Source organism: Tiliqua scincoides, chromosome 8 (genome assembly GCF_035046505.1).
Source record: "Tiliqua scincoides isolate rTilSci1 chromosome 8, rTilSci1.hap2, whole genome shotgun sequence".
Classification (NCBI taxonomy): Eukaryota; Metazoa; Chordata; class Lepidosauria; order Squamata; family Scincidae; genus Tiliqua; species Tiliqua scincoides.
This window is the reverse complement of record NC_089828.1, coordinates 31,389,599-31,416,598: the sequence shown is the minus strand read 5'-3', so window position 1 is coordinate 31,416,598 and position 27,000 is coordinate 31,389,599. Positions and strand designations below refer to the sequence as shown.

At 47.4% G+C, this 27,000-nt stretch overlaps 1 protein-coding gene across 1 annotated transcript in view; it reads right to left on the bottom strand.

Annotated features, from left to right (window-relative positions):
- The window catches only part of ARID3A (AT-rich interaction domain 3A), a 57,236-nt gene extending 30,715 nt beyond the window's left edge, over positions 1-26,521 (bottom strand). The window contains exons 1-3 of the mRNA XM_066635282.1: positions 26,394-26,521; positions 17,777-18,719; positions 15,435-15,759 (exon numbers count right to left, since the gene is read on the bottom strand). Of these exons, the coding sequence (XP_066491379.1) occupies positions 15,435-15,759; positions 17,777-18,147 (696 nt within the window). The 5' untranslated portion in view covers positions 18,148-18,719; positions 26,394-26,521. The remainder of the gene's footprint in view (positions 1-15,434; positions 15,760-17,776; positions 18,720-26,393) is intronic.
- Positions 26,522-27,000: the final 479 nt, after the last annotated feature.

Sequence of the window (27,000 nt, the reverse complement as noted above, 5' to 3'; positions counted from 1 at the left end):
AGGCAAAAATGGGTTAAATAGACTTATTTCTTAATGCAGTAGCAGTTCTACAGCATATACTTTGGATTCTATTGGCCTGGATTCTATTGGGGATCCAGACTTTCTCTTCACTGGCATGTGAAGGGGAAGGTGTTGGGGAATCTACAGGCTTCAGGCCTCACTCTCTCCACGGCTCTGAATTAAGCCCTAACCAGCCCCATCCTCTTGGAGCCTCTTTACCCGACATCAATTTAATTAGAGTAAGTTTCTCACAGGGTAGCCAGCTCTGTAATCTGCTAAATGCCATAAGCGAACAACTCCAGGGCAATAATCCTTCAGACATATCACCCTGAAAGGTTTCCGCAGAGAAAGACAACAGCTCGCCCGAGGATTGCCCCAAAGCTCACAGTCTTGCTTTGACAGCCAAGTTTTTAACTAGTCAATTCAGACCCAATTTCCCAGCCAAGATCAGCTCCCACAGTAGTGCACAATTAAAATGCACTCAAGAGAGACTGTTACAGAGTGGAGAAAGTGATGAACATTTTGATTAATTGCTATATCACCTCCAGGCCAAGAAAGGCAGAACATTTTGGACCAATTTGGATTTCAAATGCGGGAGGGGAAGCTTTCGGTTTATACAGAGGAGTAACTGTCTAAGGCTTGTGGACCAGATACGGCCCATGGAAGCTCTTTATCCGTCCCACATGATAACTGGGCTGGAAAATATCATCAAGATTTGCACATTCTCTCATCTGTCATGCACAGCTAATGAGTTCCTCTGTGAGAACAAAGTCATGTCTGTCCCTAGTCTGCTTAATGACATCACTTCCTGCTTAAAGACATCACTCTGGGCCTCAGCAGGCACCATGAATGCTGTTCAGCCCACTGTGTGAAATGAGTTTGGCACCCATGATCTATGTCAGTGTCCGATTGGATCAATGACTCAACTAGGCAGGTATTTTGAATTTTGTGGCAGTGAATTCCACAAATCAATTCCATGTTGTCTGAAGCAACATTAATTTTTGCCCGTCCTGAATCTAATGCCCATTTATTTAATGGAGGAGCTGCTTCTCCCTCCACCTACTTAAGTTTTAATATTATGGAAGGGAAAAAAAAAATCTTCTCCTACCATGAATAAATTTAACCTGTCTTTTCCCCAAAGCACCAAGTGCTCCACTACAGGACAAAAAGGGAACGATTTGGTACATCTGTGCAACCTGATGGTTTCAACTGAAATCTTGTTAGTCTTTCCACAGACATTGCAAGTGCCCCCAAATATGACCCCTCTCTGGCTTAGATTGTGCAAATTGCCATTTTATATTGAACATGCAAGAGCTCTTTACATGCAGTCCAAAGCTGCAGTCTCACACACAGTTACCTAGGAGTAAGTACACTGAACACTGTGGAACTTAACTTTGAGTAAACACGCCTAGGACTGCATGTACTGTGCTGTACAATGCACAATTACCTTATATGGAGCCAACACACTGGCCCCATCTACAAACAGAGGAGTGCAATTAGGCCTTCGGGTGTATGAGGGGTCTGGGAGTCACTTCTGCTTACAAGTTTCAATCTCAACCAATTTGCTGCTCTTGCCTTGCACCAAGGAGATATGGTCTTGCAAAGCATTCAGCTTTTCCAAACAGAATCTCAGGTTCTGCAAAGCTCACCTTAAGAGGCTTCTTGTACAACTAAACCAAATAAAACAAAATGCACTACCACTTTGGCTGCCACCAAAGCTATTTTAGAATGCACCCAAAGTAGCAAGGGATGTAGATATAAAATGCATTCCACTCTTGGGAAAGGGGTATCTAAGCAGGACAGCTATCGGGCGGTGGGGAGGGGGGAGAAGCACGATTTGTTTTCAGACAGCTGCAAGGGAGAGATTATCTGCTCAGCTAGCTAATGCAGAGAAAGCACTAATCAATATTTTAAAAGAAAGTAAATTGACCCTCGTGCAGTCATTAAGAGAGGCATGCAATCCCTTACAGCCAAGGACCAACGGATACCTTGCCTCTGCCAGGCTCAGGCACGCCCCTTCTTCTTCTTGGACATGCTTTTTTAGAAGTCATTTCAGCCCAAATTAGATGCAAGGTACTGCAAGCCTTTGGTAAAGTAACATTTCAAACAGTTTCCAGAGCAGGTCCCCCACCTCAGAAGGAGCCCAACTTGAAAGGTTAAAAGATAAGCCCTGCTGGGTCAGGAGAAAGGAACAGCATGCTGGACCTAAGAGTGGCCAACTTCATGCCTCCAGGAAACAGGGCACAAAAATAACAGCTCTCATGAGTTAGTCCCTAGCACCTCATTATTCAGAGGTAGACTACTCCTGTAGAGGGAGGCTCCTTTTAGCAAGCATGCAAGAAAAACCCTGCTAGCATTAGACCAAAGTGGCCAATACAGTTCAGCATTTTCTTTTCTACTGTGGCCAGCCACATAGGTCACTCCAGGAAGTCACAAGCAGGGCAAGAAGGCAACAGAAATCTTCCTTGGTTGTTTGCCCTCAGCATTTTGATGTCAGGTATTCTTCCCCTGCACATGGAAGTTCCATTTAGCTGCCACAGCCAACAACTACTGACAGACCATTCCACCAGTCTGACCAGCTCCCTCTTAATAAGAACACATTCCACTTGTGGACTCCTTGGAGGCCTCTGGCTGGCCACTGTTGGAAACAGATGGTGGACCAGATGGGTCTGCCACGGTGCAAGCCTAAGGGGCTCTTCTTGTGTCCACCTGTTTTGCTGCAAATCAATGTGGTATAGTTGATATATCGCTGGACCAACAAGGAACACTGAAGTTCCAAGTCCTGCTCAGCTATAAAGCTGGTTAGGTGTCCTTGGGCCAGCCTAACCTACCTTGCAGGGTTCTTATGAGGATAAAAGTAAGGGAAGAAGTCATGTACACTGCCCAGAGCTCCTTGGATAAAGGCGATACATAAATAGGAAACAATTGCCTCTCTGGTGATCCTCACAGGAACCTTGTAAGACAAGCCAATATTAATCAAGCCAGCATTGCCGTTGAGGGAACCAAGGGTTTGAGAGAACACAAACACAGCTTGCTTAAGGCAACTGACTGAATTCATGATAGACGGGAAGTTCCCAGTTCAAACTGCACAATCCAGCACTCCATCTCTTAGCCACTAAGTATTCAAAAAACAAACACACCCTAAAATCTCCACTTTTTGGAAATCTATGTCAATTTCACACCTCTATCCTAGCTAGACTGGGAGGGGTGGCCGGGTGAGACAGGAAAAAGAGAGAAGGCTGCCAATTTCTGGGCATTTTGTTCTGCCTATCCCACTCCCACTTTCCCAACCCCCTTCATCCATTCTTCCCTCCTTGGTAATTGCCAGACTCATGAAAAACACAAGAGCTATTTATGGCAGCCTGGGCCCAAGGGCAGGGTGACCTGTGAGACAGTTTCTCCGAAAGAAAGAAAGACAGAAAGACAGAAAGAAAGACAGACGGGGTGGGAGGGGAAGAGTCTATAATACTGGTTGGTGCCATTAGACACACAGTGAAGCTTCTGAGAACTCTTGATCAAGTTAACATCATCCCCCCCCCCCCAAGCAATCACACCCTATTCCTAAGGGAGACAGTGCAGGATCGCCCATGGAACAGACAGAGGAGACACACACACACACACACACACACACACACTCTTATTTTGCAGATCAGGCACAGCTGGGCCAACATTATGGCCCCATCATTTGGGGGACTGCCCCATCATTAAGGGGGCAAATGAAAAGAAGAGTTGTTGCCACTTGCCCCAAGACAAGACATCTCTTGTTGTTCCCGAAAGGTGATAGGAGCCAGCGATAAACAGAGTCTAGACGCTTCCATAAAAACTAGAAAGACAAGGAAGGTGGGCGGGACAGAAAGTTAGTTTCTCAGGCACCCACCCCTCTGGCCACAAAGATGGAAATGCGGGGTTTGTTGGTTTTTACAAAGAAAAGGAGAAGCAGCACACAAGAGGCAGTAACAGGCAAGCTGGATTGGCTCCCAGGCCCCAAGCCTTACAAGCACAAAGTCGGACTCCTTGGACACCCAGCCCAGTCTTTCTGCTCTGGTGGGCCAGTCTCCTCCCCCCCCCCCCAACCAGGATCTCTGGTCAAGACTCCTTCTCCATGCCCAAGTTCCAAAAGGGTTGCTTGCAATTGTTATTCCAAGTGGAATGTACCTACTGTTGCGCTTCTAGCTTTTGGACTTTGCTTTTGTTTTTTAAAGACCCAGACCTAGAGACAAGAAAGGCTCAGCTAGGGGTTCCAAGCCCATATGAGGAATCCAGCCCCTTTCCTCAAACTCTGTTGCCCAAGAATACTAACAGTGCCCAGCCCAGCCCGTTCCCTGAAGCCATTCTCTTCCCCAACTTAACACAGCCCCTGTGGTTCCCAGGAGCTGCACAACCTTCCACCAAACCAATCCTCCCAGCAGCTGCACTGTCTGTCAACATTCTATGACTGGTACTTCCTCCTCTTCTACAAGTAGCCCTGAGGGATCCGTTCATGGTGTGTTTGTCTAATCCAGCATATGGTTGCCAAGAGCAGCCAAGCAGAAGCCACTGGGGTGCATCACAAGGAAGGCATGTTGGGAATGGCCTTTCCAGCACCTGGGGATCACCCAATGGAACATTTCTTTATTCAATGCATAGTCACTCACTATGCAGATCACTCACATTCCCCTGGAGGCTGGGGATAAGAATAGGCCCTCAGTTTGGCTGTACTTGTTGTAAGAGGCGACTAAACAGCCACCGGGTAGATGGGACTCCTTAGCCTGGGAAGGCAGCTCATCTGAGAGAAGGAAAACTCTGATCCCAAACCTCCACTGCCTTGTGGCTACATCCAGTTGTGGAAAAGGCTTCAGGAGTCAACCTCGAGGCAAAATCCGGAGCCAGAGTCCCTGAGGCAGTTCGTGGCTGAACACAGTCATGTTCTGGCAACTCCTGTGACGCCACTGGAACCAACCGTATTGGCCTCTGCCTTTCCATTGGACCATTTCAGCGACGTGGAGAGGGGGGATTTGCTGCATGGGTAACAGCCTATCCTCCATACCTACTTTACCCAGGCTTCGCGCACTGGAGAGGACACTCTGTTCCAGAACCACCATTCAGAGCGTGACACCATAGTCTTCCGAGACTGAAGGATGCCAACAAAAGTCACTCACTACCACAAGATGTGGTGACAAATGGCCACCAGCTTCAATGACTTTTAATAGGATAAGTCAATGTTTACTGAGGAGGAGAGATCTAATTGGTGGCTATTAACCACGATTGCTCGGCGAAGCTTCCACACACAAAGGCAGTCTGCTTCGGGGGACAAATAATAGAAGGCCACGTGCCTTCAGAACAAGCTTGTGGGACTCTCATTTGGCAGACCCATTGTTGGAAAACAGGATGCTGGACTAGGTGTACCTTTAGCCTGATCAGAAAGACTTGATGTCCTTTAGCATCTTGACCCACTTAGCTAAGGCAAGGATTTGAATCCAGACCTCCAAGCCCAGGGCTTTAACCCACCGCACTGCACCCTCCTTGCGGCTGCCTCAATTGCTCCAAAACTTCCTTCCCTGCCTTTGCAACAAGGCAGGCGGCAGCTTTTCCAAATCGCCCCTCAAGAGCGCGTATGGCTTGCTAATTTTTCTTTCCAGACACAAGCTCTTTTCTTTCAGGTTATGTCTTCTGTTGAACCCGGCAGACACCCGACAAGCTGGAATAATGGTCCATCCGTCCTGGCACTTTGTCCGCCCGGCCTTTGTTCCACTGGCGAGCATGGTTAAGCGGAGGAGAGGTCACCCTTCGCCTCTGACCTCTGCTCGTTCAGTAGCAGCCTCCCAGGAGAGAGGGGAGCAGGCTCCACAGCTTGGCTTCCTAACCTCACTCATTCTTGCTCATGCCCCAGGTTCCAAGCAAGTCTCCCCCCCTCCACCTCTCATTTTAAAGAACGACCAGATCTCCAACATGAAAGGCCTGGAAAGGCAGCGTTGGCTCTCTGGGAAGCCAAATGACGGAAACCCGATGCTGCCCCGGAAGAACCAGAGGTTAGAACATCACCCCTCCGAGGCGTTTGAAGTGCCTGGAGATTGGCACGCTTTCCAGATGTGGGCTCCCACAAAGCAGGCCTGGAACTAGCCCGCTCAGTGGTTTTCAACATACAAAGCTGTCTTCTATGGCACCAGACCATTGGGCCATCCAACTCAGCACTGCCTATACCGACCGGGCAATGGCTCTCTAGGGTTTTGTGCTGAAAAAAGGCTTTCCCATTGCTTGCTATCCAAGATCCTTTGAAGGCAATGGTTCCCAAACTGTGCTCCACGGCAAACTCAACAGGGGCTCTGTGAGATGTCCCCGGTGACCTCTTCTTGCCAGCTCTCCCAGGTACAACCATTTTGAACTGCGCAAGGTTCAAGATGGCAGCACTCAGGAGGGTGGGGTGATGGCATTGCTGCTACTGAACTCCTTGACCGCAGGGCACCATGACCACCTTAAGTTTGGGAACTACTGTTTAATAGCGATGAACCTAGCACACTCTCCATACAAAGCATATGTTCTACCACAGTTCCTAGCTTGCTGGAATGTGGTATGAAGGCAAGAGCCATCTCATGTGATTGCATCCTCCCAACTGGAATATGGAGGTAGACTGCTTCAGTATACAGGAGGTTCCATACTTCTATTGTGGCCAATGCATGTTGATAATTGTGGCCAATGCATGTTGATAACCCCTGCTAATTGGGTAAGAGGCACTTTTTCAAGTGGGTGCTCCTTTTTTTAGCAGGGGGAGAGTAACTGGCCCACCTCACCCCAGCACTGTCTGTTCTGGTGGCTGTCTGCTGGTATTCCTTGGCATCTTTTTAGATTGTGAGCCCTTTTGGGACAGGGAGCCATTTAGTTATTTGATTTTTTTTTCTGTAAACCACTTTGTGAACTTTTAGTTGAAAAGCGGTATATAAATACTGTTAATAATAATTAATAATAATCTCTGTTCTTATGTTCTCTCCCGCTCCCCCCCCCCCCCCGGCATTAGAGCAACCCTGCTGGCTCAAAAATCTCTTTAGTCCATTATCTTGCTTCCACCAGTGACTGAGGAGCTTAATTTGCAGGACACAAAAGCTACAACTTCCCCAAGGTTTGCTCCCAGCATGCAGCACTCTGAGACAAACCATCTCTGGACATGAGGTTTCTATTTGGCTATCATGACTAACGGCCACCTACAGGTCTTATTTTTTTCCTCTTCCAGAAACCAAATCCCCATTTTAATATCTCCTAAACCAGTGACCACCCCCCACAACCTGTGGCAGTGAGTTCCAAAGCCAATGATGCATTGTGCGACAGTGTCCATCCTGGATCTGCCAATTGCACTGGGCAAAACAGAGTTGTAGTATTACAGGCGAAGGAGTTAAAAAAACTTCCCCACACTTGCCACATCCTTGAAAAACATTATAAAAAGAATCATCTCCATTTCATCAATAACTCCTTCTCCTAAACCAGGGGTCTCCAAACCCCACCCCGGGAGCCAGATGTGGCCCATAGCAAGCCTCTTTCTGGCCTGCGGCCAACCTCTTGTCCCCCGAAAGCCTCTGGCCCCCTCAACTGAACATGACCAGAACTGTGCTCTGATTGTGTCTGGAGGGTGTTCCGAGGGCCAGAGAGGTTGCATGAATGAGCCCATTCATTCATTCATTCATTCATTCATTCACTCATCTAAGTTCCATCTCTAATTTATTTATTTAAATTTTTTTCCGGCCCTCCACACCACACCAGATACTTGACGCGGCCCTCTGGCCAAGAAGTTTGGAGACCCCTGTCCTAAACCAAACACAGCTCAGAGTACAAGTGCCTTAATTATTGCCCTTTTATTGCTTCAAAGTCAAGGGTTCAGTGCCATTTAATGCAAAGCCAAGGAGTCCCCAGGAGACAAGAGGTGAAGAGGCTCAAACACAGCAAGAGAGGAGCCCCATCCTGTTGAGTCCATCCATTAGTACTAATACAGCCAAAAGATTCTTCAGGCTGACAATCAGCCTGAAGAAAACACAGGTCATGGTTCAGGATGTGGACTCACCTCCCTGCATTACAATCTCTGCACATGAACTGGAGGTTGTCCATGACTTTGTGTACCTTGGCTCAACGATCTCCGACACTCTTTCTCTCGATACCGAGCTAAACAAACGCATTGGTAAAGCAGCTACCACGTTTTCCAGACTCACAAAGAGAGTCTGGTCCAACAAGAAGCTGACAGAACATACCAAGATCCAGGTCTACAGAGCTTGCGTCCTGAGTACACTTCTGTACTGCAGCGAGTCATGGACTCTTCACTCACAACAGGAGAGGAAACTGAATGCTTTCCACATGCGCTGCCTCCGACGTATTCTCGGCATCACCTGGCAGGACAAAGTTCCTAACACAGTCCTGGAACGTGCTGGAATCCCTAGCATGTATGCACTACTGAAACAGAGACGCCTGCGTTGGCTCGGTCATGTCATGAGAATGGATGATGGCCGGATCCCAAAGGATCTCCTCTATGGAGAACTCGTGCAAGGAAAGCGCCCTACAGGTAGACCACAGCTGCGATACAAGGACATCTGCAAGAGGGATCTGAAGGCCTTAGGAGTGGACCTCAACAAGTGGGAAACCCTGGCCTCTGAGCGGCCCGCTTGGAGGCAGGCTGTGCAACATGGCCTTTCCCAGTTTGAAGAGACACTTGGCCAACAGTCTGAGGCTAAGAGGCAAAGAAGGCCAGGGAGACAGGCCAGGGACAGACTGCACTTGCTCCCAGTGTGGAAGGGATTGTCACTCCCGAATCGGCCTTTTCAGCCACACTAGACGCTGTTCCAGAAACCACCTTTCAGAGCGCAATACCATAGTCTTTCGAGACTGAAGGTTGCCAACTAGCCAAAAGATTTCACTGCCTGTATTGCAGCCATTCTAAAGCAACACAATCTCTAATTTTCATTTTTTTTCCCTTTCCACTTTTGAAAGATGAGGAAGGAAATTGCGACAGAAAGAGGCGGGGGCCACAACTCAAATTGCTTAGTCAGGCTTGCTAAACACACCCGATGCAATCGCATTTTTGCAGGTTTTGGCTGAAACTTGCATAACAGAGGAGGAGGGGAGAGAGTGCACCCCATACAGAAGCCAACACATTAAGTGGGGGGGGGAGAATAGCTGTCATGGGAACCCCGATTTCTTGGAGGGGAATGGAAAAACATCACTCAGAAGTCAACTGTTGGAAGTTTTCCATTAAAACATTCACGTCTAACAAAAAGGGACACCAACTTGGAAAGAAAAAAAATCCAGGCACGATAAGACTGATGTCTGAATTGCGCATGCCATTGCAAAACTGTCTGCAACCAGCAATGAGCTTCACTGGAATACCGCAAAGAAAGACCATGTATGTTGCCAGCATTCTGTATGAACTAAGTGTGCACCTAGGAACTGCCCTGAGAATCATTGGTCAATGTGCAAGGCTTTCACCAAGCTGGCATGGAAAATAGCACACAGAACAGCAAAGGAGTCCATGGCTCAGTTGCAGAACACCCAATTTGTACACAGAAGGTTCAATCCTTGGCATCTCCAGTTTACAGCTCTCGGGTAGGAAGAATGGGAAAAGCCTCTCTTTGCCTAACACCCGGGAAAGCTGCCACCAGCCAACAGAGATATAGTTCCAGATGGATTAAGGAAGGCAGCACCATACAGTCAATTTGGAGTACCAAGCTGACAAAACAACAAATGGAGAGCATCTTGGCTCTGTGGGTGAGCAGTCAGCTACACGCTGCAGCCATCAAGCAAGAAGAAGAGAGCCTCCAGCCCGCCAGGTTCGAAGAAAGTCTTTCCCAACATATGTCAGAGAGAGAGAGAGAGAGAGAGAGAGAGAGAGAGAGAGAGAGAGAGGCAGCATGTTCACCTTTGGATCTCCGCCAAGGGTTTGCTCAGTTAAGCATCTGGCAGGGAGCTCTGTTTGGCCACCCTCCAGCAGCCCTTTGCTGAATACTCTCTAAGCTCAGCTGATTGGCCGCAGTCTCAGCAAGGAGATGTCTGGGAAAAGGAACGCAGGAATGTAAACAAGACGAGGCTAACAGGATACACGAGACGGGACTTGCCAAGCTACCACAGGGGCTGTCCCGGGAGGAGGCCTTGGCACAGATGCTGAGTGACTTCTCAACCCTGCACAGCACTGTCTGGCTTACGTTTCTAGGAGTTGTGGTTTTGGCTTGGGAGCTGGCTGAAACAGAGACATGGACTACCGGAATTTTTAAAAAATGCAAATTAAGGTCCCACGCCACACTGCAGATAAGTTATGCTCAAAATTAAGTCAATGACCTAGGTGCCAATTTGAGATTTTTTCTAGCCATTGGTAGAAACTCTGTGATGTCATGATATATTCACCAGGAGTCAGACTGCTTGGGGAAGAAAATGCCAGAATTTGCAGGCAGCACCAGTTCTGAGACCAAAGTGAAAGGGCAGCTTGCCAGGGAGGAAAAAATGTGGACAGGGCATCCCAAGGCTACGAAAGGAGAAAGCCTTGTAGAGGGGGTCGAATTAGCAATGAGGCCAGAGAGGTGACGTGAATAGGATCAACCAATCCATTTGCTGGAAGAGAACCACGCATGGAAACTGGCACACTTAGAGAAGCCAGTCTCTATTTAATGTGATTCCAGTGTGTAACTGGTATGCTTTGTTTTTGGAACACACTCTGCGTATGGTTTATCTTACAACTTGCAAATGCAGGGACAGACTGTACAGCCTCACAGTCTCTTGCTTATATTCAGAAGGACTGCATGGCATGCACACAAGTTTAAGTATATTCACCCCTTATCTTTGCCACACCCCATCGCTCTGTTTGTCCTCCCTCACTCCCATCTCAACGTCTAGATTTTAAGCTCTAAAAGACAGAGACTTCTATGCACCTTATATACACCAGGTGCATACCCCAAACTTATAAATTTTTCTGAGTTACTAAATAAAAATCAGACATGTACTGCCACATGTATGCCAGAAAGTTCCTGCACCCCACCCCATCCCAGAGTATAGAGAAGCAAGAAACCCTCTGCAGTCCTGGGCAACACTGACCTAAGTTTACTTCTCTGTAGGAAGCAAGCAAGACCAGAACAGTAACTCAAGAAGGGATACAGCAGGCAGCCTCCTCCAAGGGCAGGTAATCTTCCTGGGTGCCCAAGTTGGCAACAATTTAACATTCCATTCACATTTGCAACACCCAGCAGACAACTTGGCTTCACTTCCTTCCAGAGCAGTGATTCATGCAGAGGTACAGCAGCTCAGAGGAACCAGCCGACAAATGACATAAAATTGTTTCCTTGCAAGAGTGCCCCATGAGCATGGCTTGAGGTTGAGTACAATCAGATTGAAAAAGTGGTGTTTGCAGTGTGTGATGAGGGTTCCAAAGTAAAAGAAGAATCTAAAACTAAACAGATCTTTGCAACTTCAATAACTTTCAAAACACAGATGCAAGGATTTCAAAAGAAGCAACATACAGACCCCCGCAATATACATACAGAAATGCACAGATATTTTTGCTGTCTCAGGAAAAGCCACCCCTTTCTCTCCATCTGGATTCCATCTGCTGTCATTTGGACAAAAAGAAAGAAGGGGGAAGGCACCCCCCATTTGGAAAAAAAAAAAATCCCAGTGTATTTACAACCCGTACATCAAAGGCTCCTCTGCCTCTGGGGAGCAGAAAGCCATTTCCTTCTATTACTCCAAGGCTTTTTTTCCTTATTCAATACCCAGTCCAAACTGATCAAACAGGAGAATGAGGAGGGAGGCCAACAGGAAAGAAGGGAAAAGGTTTTTAAAGATTTTGGGGTGGGGGGGAGAAGGGGATGATGGTGTTAAATTAACTCTTTCAGGTTCCGCTCCCAATTAGGTGTGTAGATAATCTTTTTTTTTCCTCCTTTGAAAGAGACATTTCAAAACACGGTTCTCCCTACATGGATTGACATTGCGACATACGTGGCGCAGGTCTGTCGCCATAGGTGACAGTTGTCGGTCAATTACACTGCTGGAGAATATTTCACAACAGGCAAACTTGGTGAAGAGATGCAGGCTCCACTGCTATAAGCGACAACCTACCCGCCATCTGCATGCTTTGCATCAGAATGTGATTGGTGAAAGGAAGGGGATGGATAGATGGTGCCAAAAGGAACCTGAAACAGCATCCCAAAAGCAGGGTAAAAAGGAAAATTCATCAGAGGCTGTCATTAAATCACTCAAAAATTCTCAACCCATAAGCGTCTTCCAGCATCTTAGAACAGTGTTTCTAACTGTGGGTAAGGACCTACTAAGTGGGTTGTGAGCCAATTTCAGGTGGGTCCCCATTCATTTCAATATTTTATTTTAAATATATTAGACTTTATGCTACTAAGTATGTGACTGTATCTGGAGAAATGTTACAGATCTGTACTATTAACAGGCTATTACGTATATGCTTTTAACAAAGATAGTAAACAGGACTAACTCCTGGGTAAGTGTAGGTAGGATTGTAATCTAGGATTGTTAAAAATTTTCCTACTTGATGATGTGACTTCTGGTCATGACATCACTTCTGGTGGGTCCTGATAGATTCTTAATCTAAAAAGAGGCTCCCAGTGCGAAAATTTTGAGAACCACTGTCTTAGAAGACTGCAGTGTCATTTTAGACACAACACTTTTGCCTTGGCAACTACGGAATAGCAATATACAGAGCAAACTTCCAAGTCACACAGAACTCTTTGTACCTACAGATGTTTGTATCCAGAGCCAAAGAGAAAAAGTTATCACAACGCAAAAGTAGATGTCTGCTGGCTGAAAGAGGGCATATCAACAATAATAATGTAATGAGAGTGCTCTTAGCATCAACAAGTTATCACCTACCACAATGAGCTACCTAACCTGAAGAACTCTGTGTAGCTCAAAGGGTGCAAAGCAGGAGAATTTTCATTTCTATACCCTCATCTATGCACATAGCACTGGACTAAAGGATGAGATGACAGTTCCTTGCCACAAAGGGCTCACAATCCACCTAGCAACACCAGGGGCAGAAAGTAGATACAGGGAAAACAAGAACATGCAATATTATAAATATGTTCAAATTTCATTATGTGCAAGAATAAAGATTGAATCCTTTCAAAAGTCTTAATTTCTCTTTCTCCCAAGATTTTAAGTGACATTGCTCACATGTAGCCATGAAGGACTAGAACCTTGGTTTTCACTTTTAAGAGAAGGTAGCTAAGAATGCCAAACTCACAGACAGTAATAATCTTCACTTGGCCAGAACCAAGCTTTATACATACACGCTGCACTCTGCCTATATCTTGCTCACTCTCTTTTCTCTCACCCAAGGGAGTCGGTCTCCCCCAGCTCACACCCCTCTCCCACTCTGCCTCCCTGCAAGATACCCATATGCAAATCTGGCTTGGTGAATCCAAGTGAGAATCTCTCTGCCGCTGCCACCCCCATCACCACCCCACCAGATTCCTTGCAGATCTATTTAAATCTCAGCATACAAAGAAGCAAGCCAGGAGGGAACAGAAGCCTGAAAGAGCTTGTTCCAAACAGGCTGACTTTTATTGCTGCTTCCAGAAAGCCCCAGCCAACTCTGGCCGGTTTTGCCTGGGGACAAATATTTCCTGCTGAAGGAGATTCTTTGCGAGGCTGCCACGGCTGAATTCAAAGGGGAAAAATTTGGACTCGAGCCCCTCCCCACAGTCATGAAGATAGCACCACAGAGAAAACAGTAAAAGGACCAAAAGGAGAGACAGACAGAAGCACACACACCTTTCCAGCATTCCCCTATTTTGGAGTTTTCATTTGAACCCCAGAACAAATAAAGACTTCTGTGCAAGTACAAAGTCCTATCCCATTCACCCTCCCTCCCCCCAGTCACAAATTCCTACTATTATGTATAGGAAATCCATGATCGAAATGAACACACACACATATATATACACACACCCCACCCCCAAAGCCTTACATGTTCATAAAACCTTTCACAGGATTCAAAACACACTTTGTAGAGTTGCCCTGCAAGCTGAAGCGCAACATTCTGCTGCTTCTCTAGGCTAGATAAGGCGGTGCTAAGAAGTGCAGTGTGGCCTGATACAAGGTACAAGCATTTTGTTTTGGTTAATGGAGCATGGGGGAGACAAGAAACCAGTGAAACTACTGCAAGGGGTACTGCAGGGGCTTTACTACTTTGGCCCCACTACAGGGTTGTGCTCAATCACACATGCGCCATGGCACACTTTTTGTAACTTAAGCCAGCCAGCTGGATCAAATTTCTAAAGCCCCTTACCTCCCTGCCATGGTTTCCCTTGATTTTATGCCCCCCCCCCCCCGTCACACTGCACATGTCTAGTTTGGCTCTAGATTGGCTCAAAAGTGGTTATGAAAACACTTTCCAAAAAGTGTGCCTCAGATCCAAAGAGTTAAAATGTGGATGAATCTGATTTATTATGATTCAGCTCCACAACAGAGCCTGCCCTTCTCTAGCTTTGCCCCCCACCCCCAACTTTCACTGCTGGACAGAAAGCAAATCATCAAGAGCTACACAATTCTGAGATGCTGGAGGACAGCTATGAATGGACACACACAAACACACGTGAAACCAGATGAATGAAGCTGGTTTCATCCTTGCCTAGGCTTCCTGTAAGGAACACCAACACAGGCTCCTTTTGTTACAAGATCCTGCAGTTCCAAAGGGTTCGACCCTGCAATAATTTAGCAGGGTTGAAAGCAGATCTGAACTGGCAGCATAAGCCAGTTTGAGTACTATAACCAAAGCTTCGAGTTATTCAGAATTCTGCGGAAACAGAATGGAATACAAATCATACTTCAAAAAGTATCTACAGTAAAATCAAAGTACTAGTCCTTGTAATTATGGTGTCAAGATCTGCCCAGATCTCACCACCAAAACAACTGCGGAATAAGAGAAAGAGGTAGTGTCTCCACATTTGCACCATGGAATGAAAATATAGACACGATCCTGCAAAATTAGTTGTGAAATATGCAGATCGCACTAAAAACTCAAAGATTTTGGATTGTCCTAGGACAACAATTTTCAGCCAGTGTGCAATGACACATTGGTGGTTTGCAAATGATTTGCAGGTTTGCCACAGGAGTTAGGGGAGGGTCATTTATTAGTAGGGCCATTGGGGGATGGAAGTCCGCCCACCCCCCCACCCCCGTTGGCAGCGCAGTGTGCCTTGTCAATTGTCAAAAAACTGATGGCGTGCCTTGACAATTTTAGCTCCTTACGAGGGTACCATGAGATGGAAAAAATTGAAAAAAAATCACTGTTCTAGTGTGTACTATAAAAAGGAAAGAGTTTTGAGGACAATCTTTTATGTCAGCGACAAGACACCATTAGGAGGTCCTGCTCAACTCAGTGGGTTTGCTCCCCAGACAAAATCTGCAGTTGGCACAAGTGCTTCAGAGAAGGCACCAGCAAAACTCAAAGTTGCACAGCCACTTACTTGCTTGAACTGCTCCTCGTAAGTCCATTCTGCATGGTCCAGAGGCTGGGGCTGAAGCTGCGAGAGGCCTTGGTGGGATATCCCAGAAACAAGTCGTTCTTGGCTCCCCGGGAGCCGCAAAGGCTCACCTCTGTACTGCTGGGGTGTTTGCTGTTTCCGGAGAAGCAAGGTGCCCGGGCTCGACCGGGTCACTTCCCCAGAGCTTAGTCCTTCCTCTGCCATTTCTTCATCATCCTCTTCATAGTCTTCCTCTCCCTCCTCGTCTTCCTCTTCTTCCTCCTCCCCCAGGTCATCTTCAAAACCCTCATTGCCCCACTTGCCCTTCCTGGAATGGTTACAAGGAAAATAAAAATTTAAAAAAAAGAATGTGAAAGCCTGATGTCAAGACCAACATGGACTACATTTTCCACCCCACCATCACAAGCAAACCAGAGCAAAACACCTTTCATCTCTTGGCTTGTTGTTGGCCATGGAGACTTGCAAAGGATCTTGAGGCACATTCTGGCACATGCTTAAAATGCAGTTCTCCACAGTGCTCTGCTCGAAGAGAAGGCGGGCTGAGGAACACCCAACACTCACCTACACAGTGCCAACTGGCAGCAGGCAGACCGCACTGTCCACTTTCTCTGATCTCTTAGAAAGGATGCTGCTCTAAAAGATCATCAGCAGAGAGAGGCCTTTCCTACCCAAGATCCTTTTATCTGGAGACGCCAAAGATTGGACCTGGAACTTTCTGAGTAAAAGAAGCGACTTAGCCAGTAGTAGAGGACCTGCTATGCAAGCAGAAGATCCCAGGTGCAGTCCCTGGCAGAATCTCCAGACAAGGCTGGGAAAGATCCCCGGTCTGACACTCTGGAGAGCTGCTACTGAGGTAGATGGACCAATGGTCTAACTTGGTATAAAGCACTTCCAACAACCCTGTTCAAAGCTGGTGCTCCACTGCTGAGCTAAGAACTCCTCCATGCAAGTAAAAGCCTCCAGTTCAAATCCTGCCTCTGCCTCAAGGAGCTGAGGCATTCATCCCTGCGACAGAGGCATAGCACTGCTGTTCTACCTTACAAAACTGTTGGGAAGACATCAAGAGCATGCTCTATGAAGGACTTCAGATGTATTTTAAAATGTCTAGAATAATTTAATGGGCTTTATGAAGTCACTTGAGGGCCTTCAACCTGCCACTACCTTTCCATCCCTCCCTCCACCCAAGTCGGCAACACTTGCTAGCCATTCTTAGGGGTCATTTCTGGAGCAGAATGTCTCACACCTTCTGCTCTAGAGGGGACCCCCAAGAGAGGCTAACGAACAAATGCAGACCAGTGAAACACCTATGTCCTTACAGCAACCGCACAGATTTCCAACCCCTCCACCAACATTTGGACTAAAACTGGTCTGTGTCACAGCATGGTGAGCCTCAGAGAGCACACAAATGACAGGCTTCTTGCACAACTGAGTACATAAAAACGTATCTGAGCATGTTTTATATAAACATAAATAACATTTTTATATATAAATATCTGAGGCATTCACATGCACAATTAAAAAGACAGAGAGCAAAAAGAGGAACTGGGGGATCAAAAGGTTTACTTCTTAGAATCAGGGAGCGTCTACTTTGAGGATTGCTTGGCCAAAGGAATCACACAGGTGTTCATTATTATTAAGAGATTACAAAGTTGGAAAATTTCAAAATGAGACCAGGGACATCATTTAAAAGCCCCAGTTTCCTTCTGCAGGCACTGGCATTAAGAACTTGCCAGACTGGTTTGGAGTCACCAGTCCTGTTTTATTGTCTCCTGACCCCAACGACATTGGGGAGGGGCAAGAAAACCTGACAAGAGACGCAGGCTGGGGAAGGGAGCAGGAGGCCGGGTGAAGGAGAGGAGCAAGCCTGCTCAGATATGCTTTTCTAAGAAAAAAAAATCTGCATCTATGGGGAGAAAAACAGGACACAGTTGAGGATACAGCAGTCGGGTGGGCAAAAAACAACCATCCATTCAACACTGGGCAGCCTGGCTTATTTTAGGGTCCTGCCTTGCCCTTCTTCCAAGGAGCACAGGGAAGTATATGTGGCTCTCACTGCCCATTTCATGACACAACCATCCTGCAAAGTTGGCCACAGTTTTCTCTGTATGCCTGCCCCAAACTCACCCAGCATGTTTCGTGGCTAAGCTTGGCTCTCCCCAGTCCTAGAATCCAACCAAAATAGGCCACTGTGAAGGAAGAGGCAATGTGCTTCTGGATGCAGAGACAGGCATTGCAAGCCTCTCCAGACATCTTTGCAACACAGGTGCCTCCTTTCACACCCCAGTCCTAGAGATGGCACTAGGCTAGGATCTGCAGATACTCACAGCTCCTCCTCTTCCTCAGAGGCCATCTCCTGCGGATACTCATCATCATCCTCTTCCTGCTCTGGCTCTTCCTCTTCCCCCTCCGAGGACCGACTTTCTTCCGATGCAACCGGGCTGGAGGACTGGCTGAGACTGGCAGCAGCAGCCTGCATTGCTGCTAAAGCCGCCATCTGGATTCGGGCACTCTCAGGGTCTCCTGACTCCTCAGAGGGGGGAGGGTCCTGGCTGCGACTGTGGCACGATGGCGGAGCCCCAGAGGCAGTCTGGTTAGGTGCAGGGGGCTGCTCCTGTCGCTGCCGAGCCTCCATCTCCTGCTGTAGCCGGGCCCGTTGCTGGCGCTGCAAGTTCTCCATCACTGCCTGCAGTTTCATGGCTCTGCCTGCAGGGGGCAGCACCCTGGCAGCAGGGGGTGATGCGCCAGGGGCAGAGCAATGCTCTGAAGGGGAAGGGGCTACGTGTTGCAAGGGAGGGGAAGGGCCCAGGGGCCGGCGTCCAGTCGGGTGCAACGCCGTGGGGGATGCCAGGAAGGGGCCCTCCGCCCCACGGAGGGCAATGATTGTGGAAGGAGTGACAATAACAATGTCTTGGAGGGCAAGGAGTGGCCCAGCACAGCACAGTGCGCTAAAATGGCAGCAAGGCTAGGCAAGCGGGATGGCCGCATAAACAAGGAGTCTCCTCTTTGACAGATGGAACTTCCTTTGTCCAAAGACAAAATGTAACGAGTGCCACAAGCAGAGAATATTGCTTCAAAGATCAGCCACAAACTTGCTGACCACAGTGCCACGCTCTACACGGCAACTGCCCCACTTGCTGCAACCCCACACTGAAGCTGCAGCCCGAACCTCTGCCAAGTTCTTCCCATTCAAGGGGGCTGTGAGGGTGACCCGAGTGCTGCAGATTCTCCACCTCTCCTGCTTCATCTAGGCATCAATGAACACCCTGTCTGGAAGACACAAAAAAAATAATGAGAGAAACTGGCACAGTGAAGACTGGAAATTTAACTTTCAAAAACATTCAATTCCCAGACTGCCAGGGGTTGTCCAAGGCTCTGACGACAGGTTATAAGTTGCACATATCGAAAAGGAGATGACGATGGCTGCTATGAGGGAATGCTGGAAACAGGGAGAGCAAGAAAAGGTGAAGAGAAAAGATGCAAAGAAGTTATGAGAAACCTACAGGACTAGAAGCTTGAGTTTGGAACATCTTAGCCAAGATGGCAGAAGAAAGGCCTTGAATCCAGAGCGAGCCTTGTCTATCCCAAACAGGCAAAACTTCATGAAGGTTTGGGGCCACCCAGACAAAGAGGAAGGAGAAAGAGAAAAAAGGGGAAGAACTTTTTACAAAGAGGAAGGATGCGGGGTGAGGGGAGGCTCTACTGCCTTTGCCAGGAAGGAAAGAGCAAAAGCTTTGGTCAGAAGGGAGTGGTGGTTTGGAGGTTTGTGGCTGCATGCCCCTTGTTATAGTTAAAAGGCAAGGCCACAATTATACAAGCTTAGGGTCAAACATTCACTGTTCTGCTGATCCAGCTGGTAAAACAGCCTTAGAAAAATCAAGTTGCCAGACCTCAAGAATTTTTATTTGTCTATCTGAGCTACTTTAAGCAGGCAAGCCATAGTCTAAGGCAAGGAAGAATCGGGGGGGGAGGGGGAGAGAAGCGCAGCATCTATCAACAGCCATTACAGCTAAACGATACCTCCATATTCAGAGGCAGTCTACATCTCTAGACCAGATGCCAAGAACGAAACCAAAAAATGGTGGAGGATGTTGCCTTCAAGGTAGGCTTCCAAAGGCACCTGGCCATTATTTTTAGAAACAATATGCTCGACCTTTTATCTCATTCAGTAAGGCTCATTATGTTTCTAGCTGTCAAAGGTTACATGCTACCAAAAAAAAAAAAAACCTAACAAGAACAGATCCTATTGTTTGGACTGATCAACTCTTGGGAAATCCTGAAAAGTTGAAAGGTGGTATATAAATATTTATCTCTCTCACGCACACTAATGCAGTGGTTCCCAAACCGATCTGTGGCTCCCCAGGGAGCTGCTGAAACCAGGCAGAGGACTTGCGAAAAAATCTACCACCCTATACAATGTATAGCATTGTAGCTCTAATGGGGAGCAGTGGCCAAGGGCCCAGTAGGTCAAGAGAGCCACCAGTCAAAAAAAACTTGGGAACCATTGCACTAATTGATTGCAGTATAGAAGTTACTACTAATTCAAGCAGCCAGGTCAGAGGCTGTAGCCCCCCGCCCACCCATCAATCACACTGAAGTTTATATCGTCATATTATCTCTAATATTTTACCCAATCCAGTTGACGCAGTCATACATTGCAGATAGACAAGCCACCCTTTTTCCCCAACTGCCATGGAACTCTCCCAAACTCAGAGTCACAGGTAAGCATTGGAATAGACACCTTCTGATCTCAGAGGAAACCAGAGCCAATCAGAAGCCATTCTTCCATAAGTGCATGTGCATGCTATCATCTCATTGGCTGCGGTGCCCAAAGAGGAAGGAGGGGAAAGTGTGTCTTCTGCTTTCACTGGTGGAACCACTCACAGCACACTTCAAGGAACATGTTTCAGGGATGGACAAAATGCTGGGCTTGTAAGCTGAATGCGTGCACATGACTGCCACTTTGAGCCTGCCTTGCTGGTAACTCAACACTGGTTAAGGACATCCCCGGAATAGCCTTTATGCTACTCTCTGTCACCATGGATAGAGCTGGGCAAATGTTTCTATACAGCAATCACATTTGGAAGCCTTTGAATGATTCCGCCTGACCTGTCTCCAGAAATATATTGGAGAGCAGAAAAAGGCGCAGAAGAGGGCAACCCAAAAGATCAGGGTGAGGGATGAGAACACTTCCTAAAAGGGGGGGGGGAATAACACCACAAACCTGCCTACAAAGAAGTTAGTCCTACTGAGTTCAGTAGAAATTACTCCCAGGTGAATGGGTATAAGACTGTAGCTTAAGCAGGGGGTGGGTGGAGGCTTACAAACCTATGCATGGTGTGGTGAAGATAAGAGGGAGAAGACTCCTCGTATGTAACAATAATAGAACCAGCGTTACCCCATTAAATTGATTGGCAAGCTCATACACAGACAAAAAGAAATACTTCTCCACATAACACAGTGTTAGTGTATGGGATTTGTTGCCATAATTGTATGCCCTTAGGGGCACGGACCTGCCTTTTTCATTCTGTGTGAAATACCACATACACTGATATGTGTACACATACACAACCTAAAATAATATCGTCATGGTCACTAGAACAGATGACTTTTTTAAAAAAAGGATCAGAAACATACATGGAAGAGGAGGAGTTCATCAACAGCTAGTATCCATGATAGAGCTCCCATATACAGAGGAAGTCTGCCACTGGATATCAGGTGCTGGGTAAAAACAGAATTGCCAGACCAGATGGTGCTCTGCTGTAATTCAGGGCTCTTGCAAAGTTCCCCAGTTCTAAGGGTCAGCCCTACATAGCGAGCTCTACATAGCGTTACAGCACACTACCATTTCTAAGAACCAAAACAAAGCCAAAATTGTTACAAGAATGGAAACGGGAGTGGCAGTGGTTGTTCTGGATTCACACACAAGATCTCAGCATCTAACTGGGTGTATCTGGCATCTCGAATGCGTAATTAATTGACTCTGAATAAATGCATACTGTATGTCAAATGTATACTCAGCTTTACGACTGCATACGACATACCCAAAGAGGTTTACAGAGACAGTACGCAACAGCCAACGTCATGAGAAAAGACACAAGACAGACTTGGACACACATGATGACAAGAAGACAGCCTCATGTTTCACTCTGTGCCCAAGTTCCAGAATCTAACTACCTGGAACATATGAATGACTAATAAACATGGGACTGCTGTAGAGCATGTGCAAAGTGCTTTCTCCTCGCCATCATGAACTACAGGTAGCGTATTCCCAGTTTCTAGAAACTGAAGACCTGCAGTATTTCTGCCTTCATCCCATATTCCTCTTCTCCAAAGAGCAACTTGCCACCCCGAGTGGACACAGGGTGTCCCAAAAGCTCCTTCTGCCCCTAGTCTATGCCAATCCCAGCCAGGCAGCTGCCAAGAGGTACAACAGCTGCCAGCTTGCAGGTCTGTGAAAAGAGGACTACAACAGCGAAATGCCTGCGCTGACATCCTGGGAGGGAAGCATTTCTCAGCCCCTTGTGCAGGAGACATTAAATCTTTAACGATCTTGTAGGCGGCAGAAAAGGAGACAGAGGGCAAGTTTACAGGAACCCCCTTATTAGCCTCTGAAGACGCTAGGGCGGGCTGTTTCTAGCTGACTCCAGATGTAAGCCTCTGGGGAGCGGGAGAAGTAGCAAGGCAGCTGGGGCAGGCTGTCCAGCTACTGGGGCCTTTAGGAAGAAAAATGCCTATCAACACATTTGCGCAGCTTAACTGATCAATTTAACTGGTTCAATTCCTCCCTATGCAGAAAGAAGGGTGCCAGATTAGTGCACTGCTAGGGGCATGATGTGCTGCAAACTGAAGCGCACTGTGCAAGGCCTTCTATGAGGGCTGCGTGGAGGACTGCATGCATCCCATTTTGTTTTCCTGCCCCCACTCCCAGTATGGAAAGTTCAGATTGTGCAAGTTCTCAGGGCAGGGACCTGACATAAGCGCTGGTTATCTTACAAGACACAAATTAATGGTGCAACGCAAACAATGCCGGTTTTCTGGATTTCTGGATCCTCAGCCTACATGGGCACCTTTTACCAGATTTAGAGCAGGAGATGAAATTGAGGCACATGTGCCAAGGCACTGCCACACAAGCCAGCTCAGGGCGAATTGTGTGTTATACCTACTTGCGTGGTAAACTTTAAATACTTGGAAAGAGGAACCAGTAATGCCAAAAATGACAACAGATGCTAGCAAGAGTGTCCACTGACTGCATGGGTTGTAAAGAAGTCTATGTGTTAAAAGTGGCAAGTAGTTAAAGAGCTCTCAAACCATTTAATATCTTTTGGATGTAGATCTGGAACAGACATCTCCAAACTATGGCCCGTAGGCCAGATCTGTAATTCGAAGATATCTGTCCCTGGTGTTTACACCAGAGCTTACTAGAACAGAGCTCTGTAGCTTACTGCTCTGCCGTGCTGCTCCTTATCTTGTGCCCCAATCTTCTTACAAAGTTGCACCAGGCAGCTGCTTCTGCTACCCGTCACTCCAGCAGGCTCTGCAACCCAATTTTGGGGCAGAAGCAGCTGGCCTGCGCTACCTTGCAAGAAGATCAGGGGCTGCAAGATAAGGAGCAGTACGGCAGAACGGTAAGTCCCCGTTCACACAGGGCACTGCTTTCCTGGTGTGCAGCGTTCTCCAGTTTGGAGACTGCTGACCTGGAAAGTTCAAATCCCTGCCCTGCCATGAAGCTTCCTAGGTGATCCTGGGCCAATCACTATCTCACCTACACCTACCTTACAGGGCTCAGCCTCACTGAATCCTCACAGAACTCAGCCTCACCTACCTCATTGGACTGCTGTGGGGATAAAAGGAGGGAACTATATACATCGCCCTGAACTCCTTAGAGGCAGGACAGTATAAAAATGTAAAAAATAAATAAAGGGGATCGGTAGGCATTTTGCATCACCTTCAAACAGATAAGCAACTTTTTTCATAAAATGTGCCTCCCAACTGGAAGTCTCCAGTCAGGACACATCCCAGCACAACACAGCATACTCCTGCAGTAATCCATGGATTACATGAATCTAGTCTATGGGGGGGGGGGGGAAGAGATGTGCCAAATGGGGGCGTGTGTGAATAGCCTCCTGAAATCATAGATTACAGCTCCCCTCCATTAAACTTTGGGCCCCAAACTCTGCCAATTCAATCTAAATACAAGGATGAGTGAAAGAGTTTAAAAACTCCTCCCTAGTTTATCCCTTCCTTTCTTGTCTCCCTTGCACAACCAGCAGATTGTGAGCCCCCTGGGGCAGGGACTTGGCTTCTTCTTTGAGAAATGCTGTGTACATGGATGGTGCTATATAAATGAAGCTACAATGGTTTACCATACAAGGTAAATGTTATTTGCATGTATAGACTTTCTCCTTAATGTCACTGAGAGAATGTGGAGTGGGGCTACATGGATGAAAGGATGGGGTTATGCAAATATGAGGGGTCTGAACCTCAATAGCCTAGCTCAGGGGTCTCCAAACCCCGGCCCAGGGGCCAGATGTAGCTTGCAGCAAGCCTCTATCCGGCCCGCGGCCAGCCTCTGATCTCCTGAGAGCATGTGGCCCAGTTGACCAACACAACCAGAGTTGTGCTTGTGGGGTGGTGGAATGAGGGTCCATTTAAATGTGTGCTTTATTTCTTGGGCTGTGTTCATGCTTGGAGAAGTCCTGGACATTTCAGCCCATTCATTTATTCATTCATCCAAGTTCCATCTCTAATGTATTTATTTAAAAGTTATATTTAATTTTTTTCTGGTCCTCGACCCTGTGCCAGATATTTGATGCGGCCCTTCAGCCAAAAAGTTTAGAGACTCCTGGACTAGCTCATCTGAACTGAAGATCCCCTACCCTAATAGTGTTCTCTTTAATTTTTCCATATCAGGAAACAGCTGTCACCCACTCCTTCAGGAAAAGGATAATGTGAGCTCAGGTTCTGCCTTTACCCTCCGACACCTCCGTGATTCTACGGGTGCGCTTGCTTATGCAACGTGTCCCTGTGAGAGACATGCTGCCTCCCTCCAGGGGCATCTGTGCTCTCCACTCCCACACACAACCAACCACCATCTAATTACAGGCTTCTTTCTTGTTAGCAACCTATTCTAGGTTCCCAAATTATCTCTCAGTTTTCCAAGAAAAGCCTGGAAAATTAGGTACCCAAGGAAAACAATATGCCTCATTCCTCCTTGGTATTGATTTTATTGGCAAACAGTTTTTTATAAAGAATCAATAAACCCTACACAGTCCAACTGGAGAGTCAGCTCAGGTGGGAGGGCGGGGGGAGGATAGCCACATACAAGACAGATAACAGTAAATCCATACTAAAGTTGAAGGCTGCCATTCAACAAGCTCCCTCCCCCCATTTAATGCAGCAATTCCCGAACTGTGCTGCAAGGAACAAGATACACAATCCACCATACAGAAAGAGCTGTCTGGTGCACCTCTGTGTGATTTACTGTTCCTGCCTCACCTTCCTCCCTCCAAACAAGGTCACTATGTCAAGGACAACCAGATCCTTCCAGAGACTCCACATGAAGGGGGTTGCCCATTGCATCTTTGGGGAGACCATTTTTCCAGTGAGGAAGCATATCCAGAAGAGCAACTCACGCAGAACACACTATTAAATGCAGACACCCCTCCCTTTTCAGGCCATAAGGGAGCAGTGTTCCTCCAAATTAAATTTAAAAAAAAGAAAAGATACTATTCCTCAGTTAGCAAAACCAGTCATTTCTAGAGTCAGCTGGTTAGATCTGAAATTTAAAAGGGAAGGGCGTTAAATAAAGTGATCTGGGGAGAATTGTGGAGTAGGGAGGCACTGGAATAAGGGAGAATTTGCATTTTTTTTCAGAGCCCAGCTATAGATACACAAGCAAACCAGATCCAAAGAAAATACTCTTCCAGAGCTAATTGGGTGTGTGAATAAACCTAGATTGTGCCTAGAACAATTTAGTAATTTCTCTTCCTCCACACATACCCCCAGTTAAAATCACTTTACCAGAGGGGGAAAGGGGGGGGGGAAGTCACCAGCCAATTTATACAAATTCTAGGAAAATGTACACAGAACCTTTTGCAAACAGGTTTAGAACATAAACACCCATCAACCCAAGTATATCTATCTGGGTATATACACACACACACACACAGTGCATTTAACCCTACAAGAGCACAACAAAGTTAATCGAAGGAGCCTCCCTGATCTCAGATCAATCCAGGAAGAGAAGGGGGGGGCTTGCCTCCCAAAATGATCGCCCCCAGGAGAAAGTGAACTCAAAATGCAGTACGTGACAAATGAGATAGCACAAGGCAGCTCCACTCCCCAAACATCTCTGCAGCTCCCGGTGGCTTGGAAACCAAAAGATCTGAAGTGTGGCTTTGTTGTTTAAGGAGAATTGCGGAGATTCTGTAAGGGGGAGAATAGGAAAGGGGGGGGGGAGATGGAAGGAATTGGAAGAATGGAAAGGGGAGATATGGAAGGAGATTGTAAAGGGAGAGTAGGGGGGGAAGAGGAAACAACACCAATGCTGGATCCACATGCCTTGCCCCCCTCCAGGGTCTCACTAAAGGAAGCAAAATACACTATGTCGAGAAATCCTACACCAGCACCCCTTTTCTCCCACCGAGACCCCCCCCGTCTGTAAAAATGCAACATCCACACACATACACAGAGGGTGTTGTTGGAGTTTGTTTGTTTGTTGTTGTTGTTTTTGCAAAACCTGCCGGCCAGGAGAGTTGCAAGGCAGCCATCAAGCCAGCCTGGGTCATTGCTACAAGTTTGCAACTCACCCCAGCAAACCCCCCCCCCCGCCAGGAGAGTTGCAAGCAAGCGAGCCAGCCAGCCTAAGCCATTGCTACAAGTTTGCAAGCCAGTGGAGAAGGGGGCTGGGGTGGGGACAGAGACACGAGGAAAGGTGCTTACCTTGCAGAGACTGAGCGCAGGGAGGCTCATTTTCTGCCTCTGCCTGCCTGCTTCCTCCCCCCTTCCCGGAGCACCTGATCCAGAGAGCTACAAAGCCCTTTCCCAAGGCGCTCCTCCTTTCCCCTTGATGTCCCCGATAAGACTGACTGACTTCCTTCCTCTTCCTCCCCGCCTGCCTTCCTCCTGCCGCTGCTTACATGGCCCTGGCTTGGCTGGCGGAGTTTCTCTGTGCAAGCTCTGGCAGGGCCTCCTCACTCCTCTCCTGCCGCCCCCTCCCTGCCCGGCTGCCTAAGGCGCACTAGATAGACAAATCATAGGATGACAAATAGCAATCAGATGCAAATTCCTAACCTCTGAATCAGGGCCCGGCCAGAGGAGAGAGGGCTGGGTCCAGCCGCGGGGAGCGTCGCGCAATTGCGCAGTGCCGGGCAAAAGCGTGGAGCGAGCCAGGTACAGGCAGAGACTCGGCCTCAGTGTCTGGTTTCAGAGGCAGTCCCTTCTATTTTAACAAGACTTTCTCCCAAGTGAGTATTGTTGGGAGAGTTAGGACAGACCAAATAAAATACTGCTTGATCCAGCGTGTAATGAGTCTGTGGAACGCCTTGCC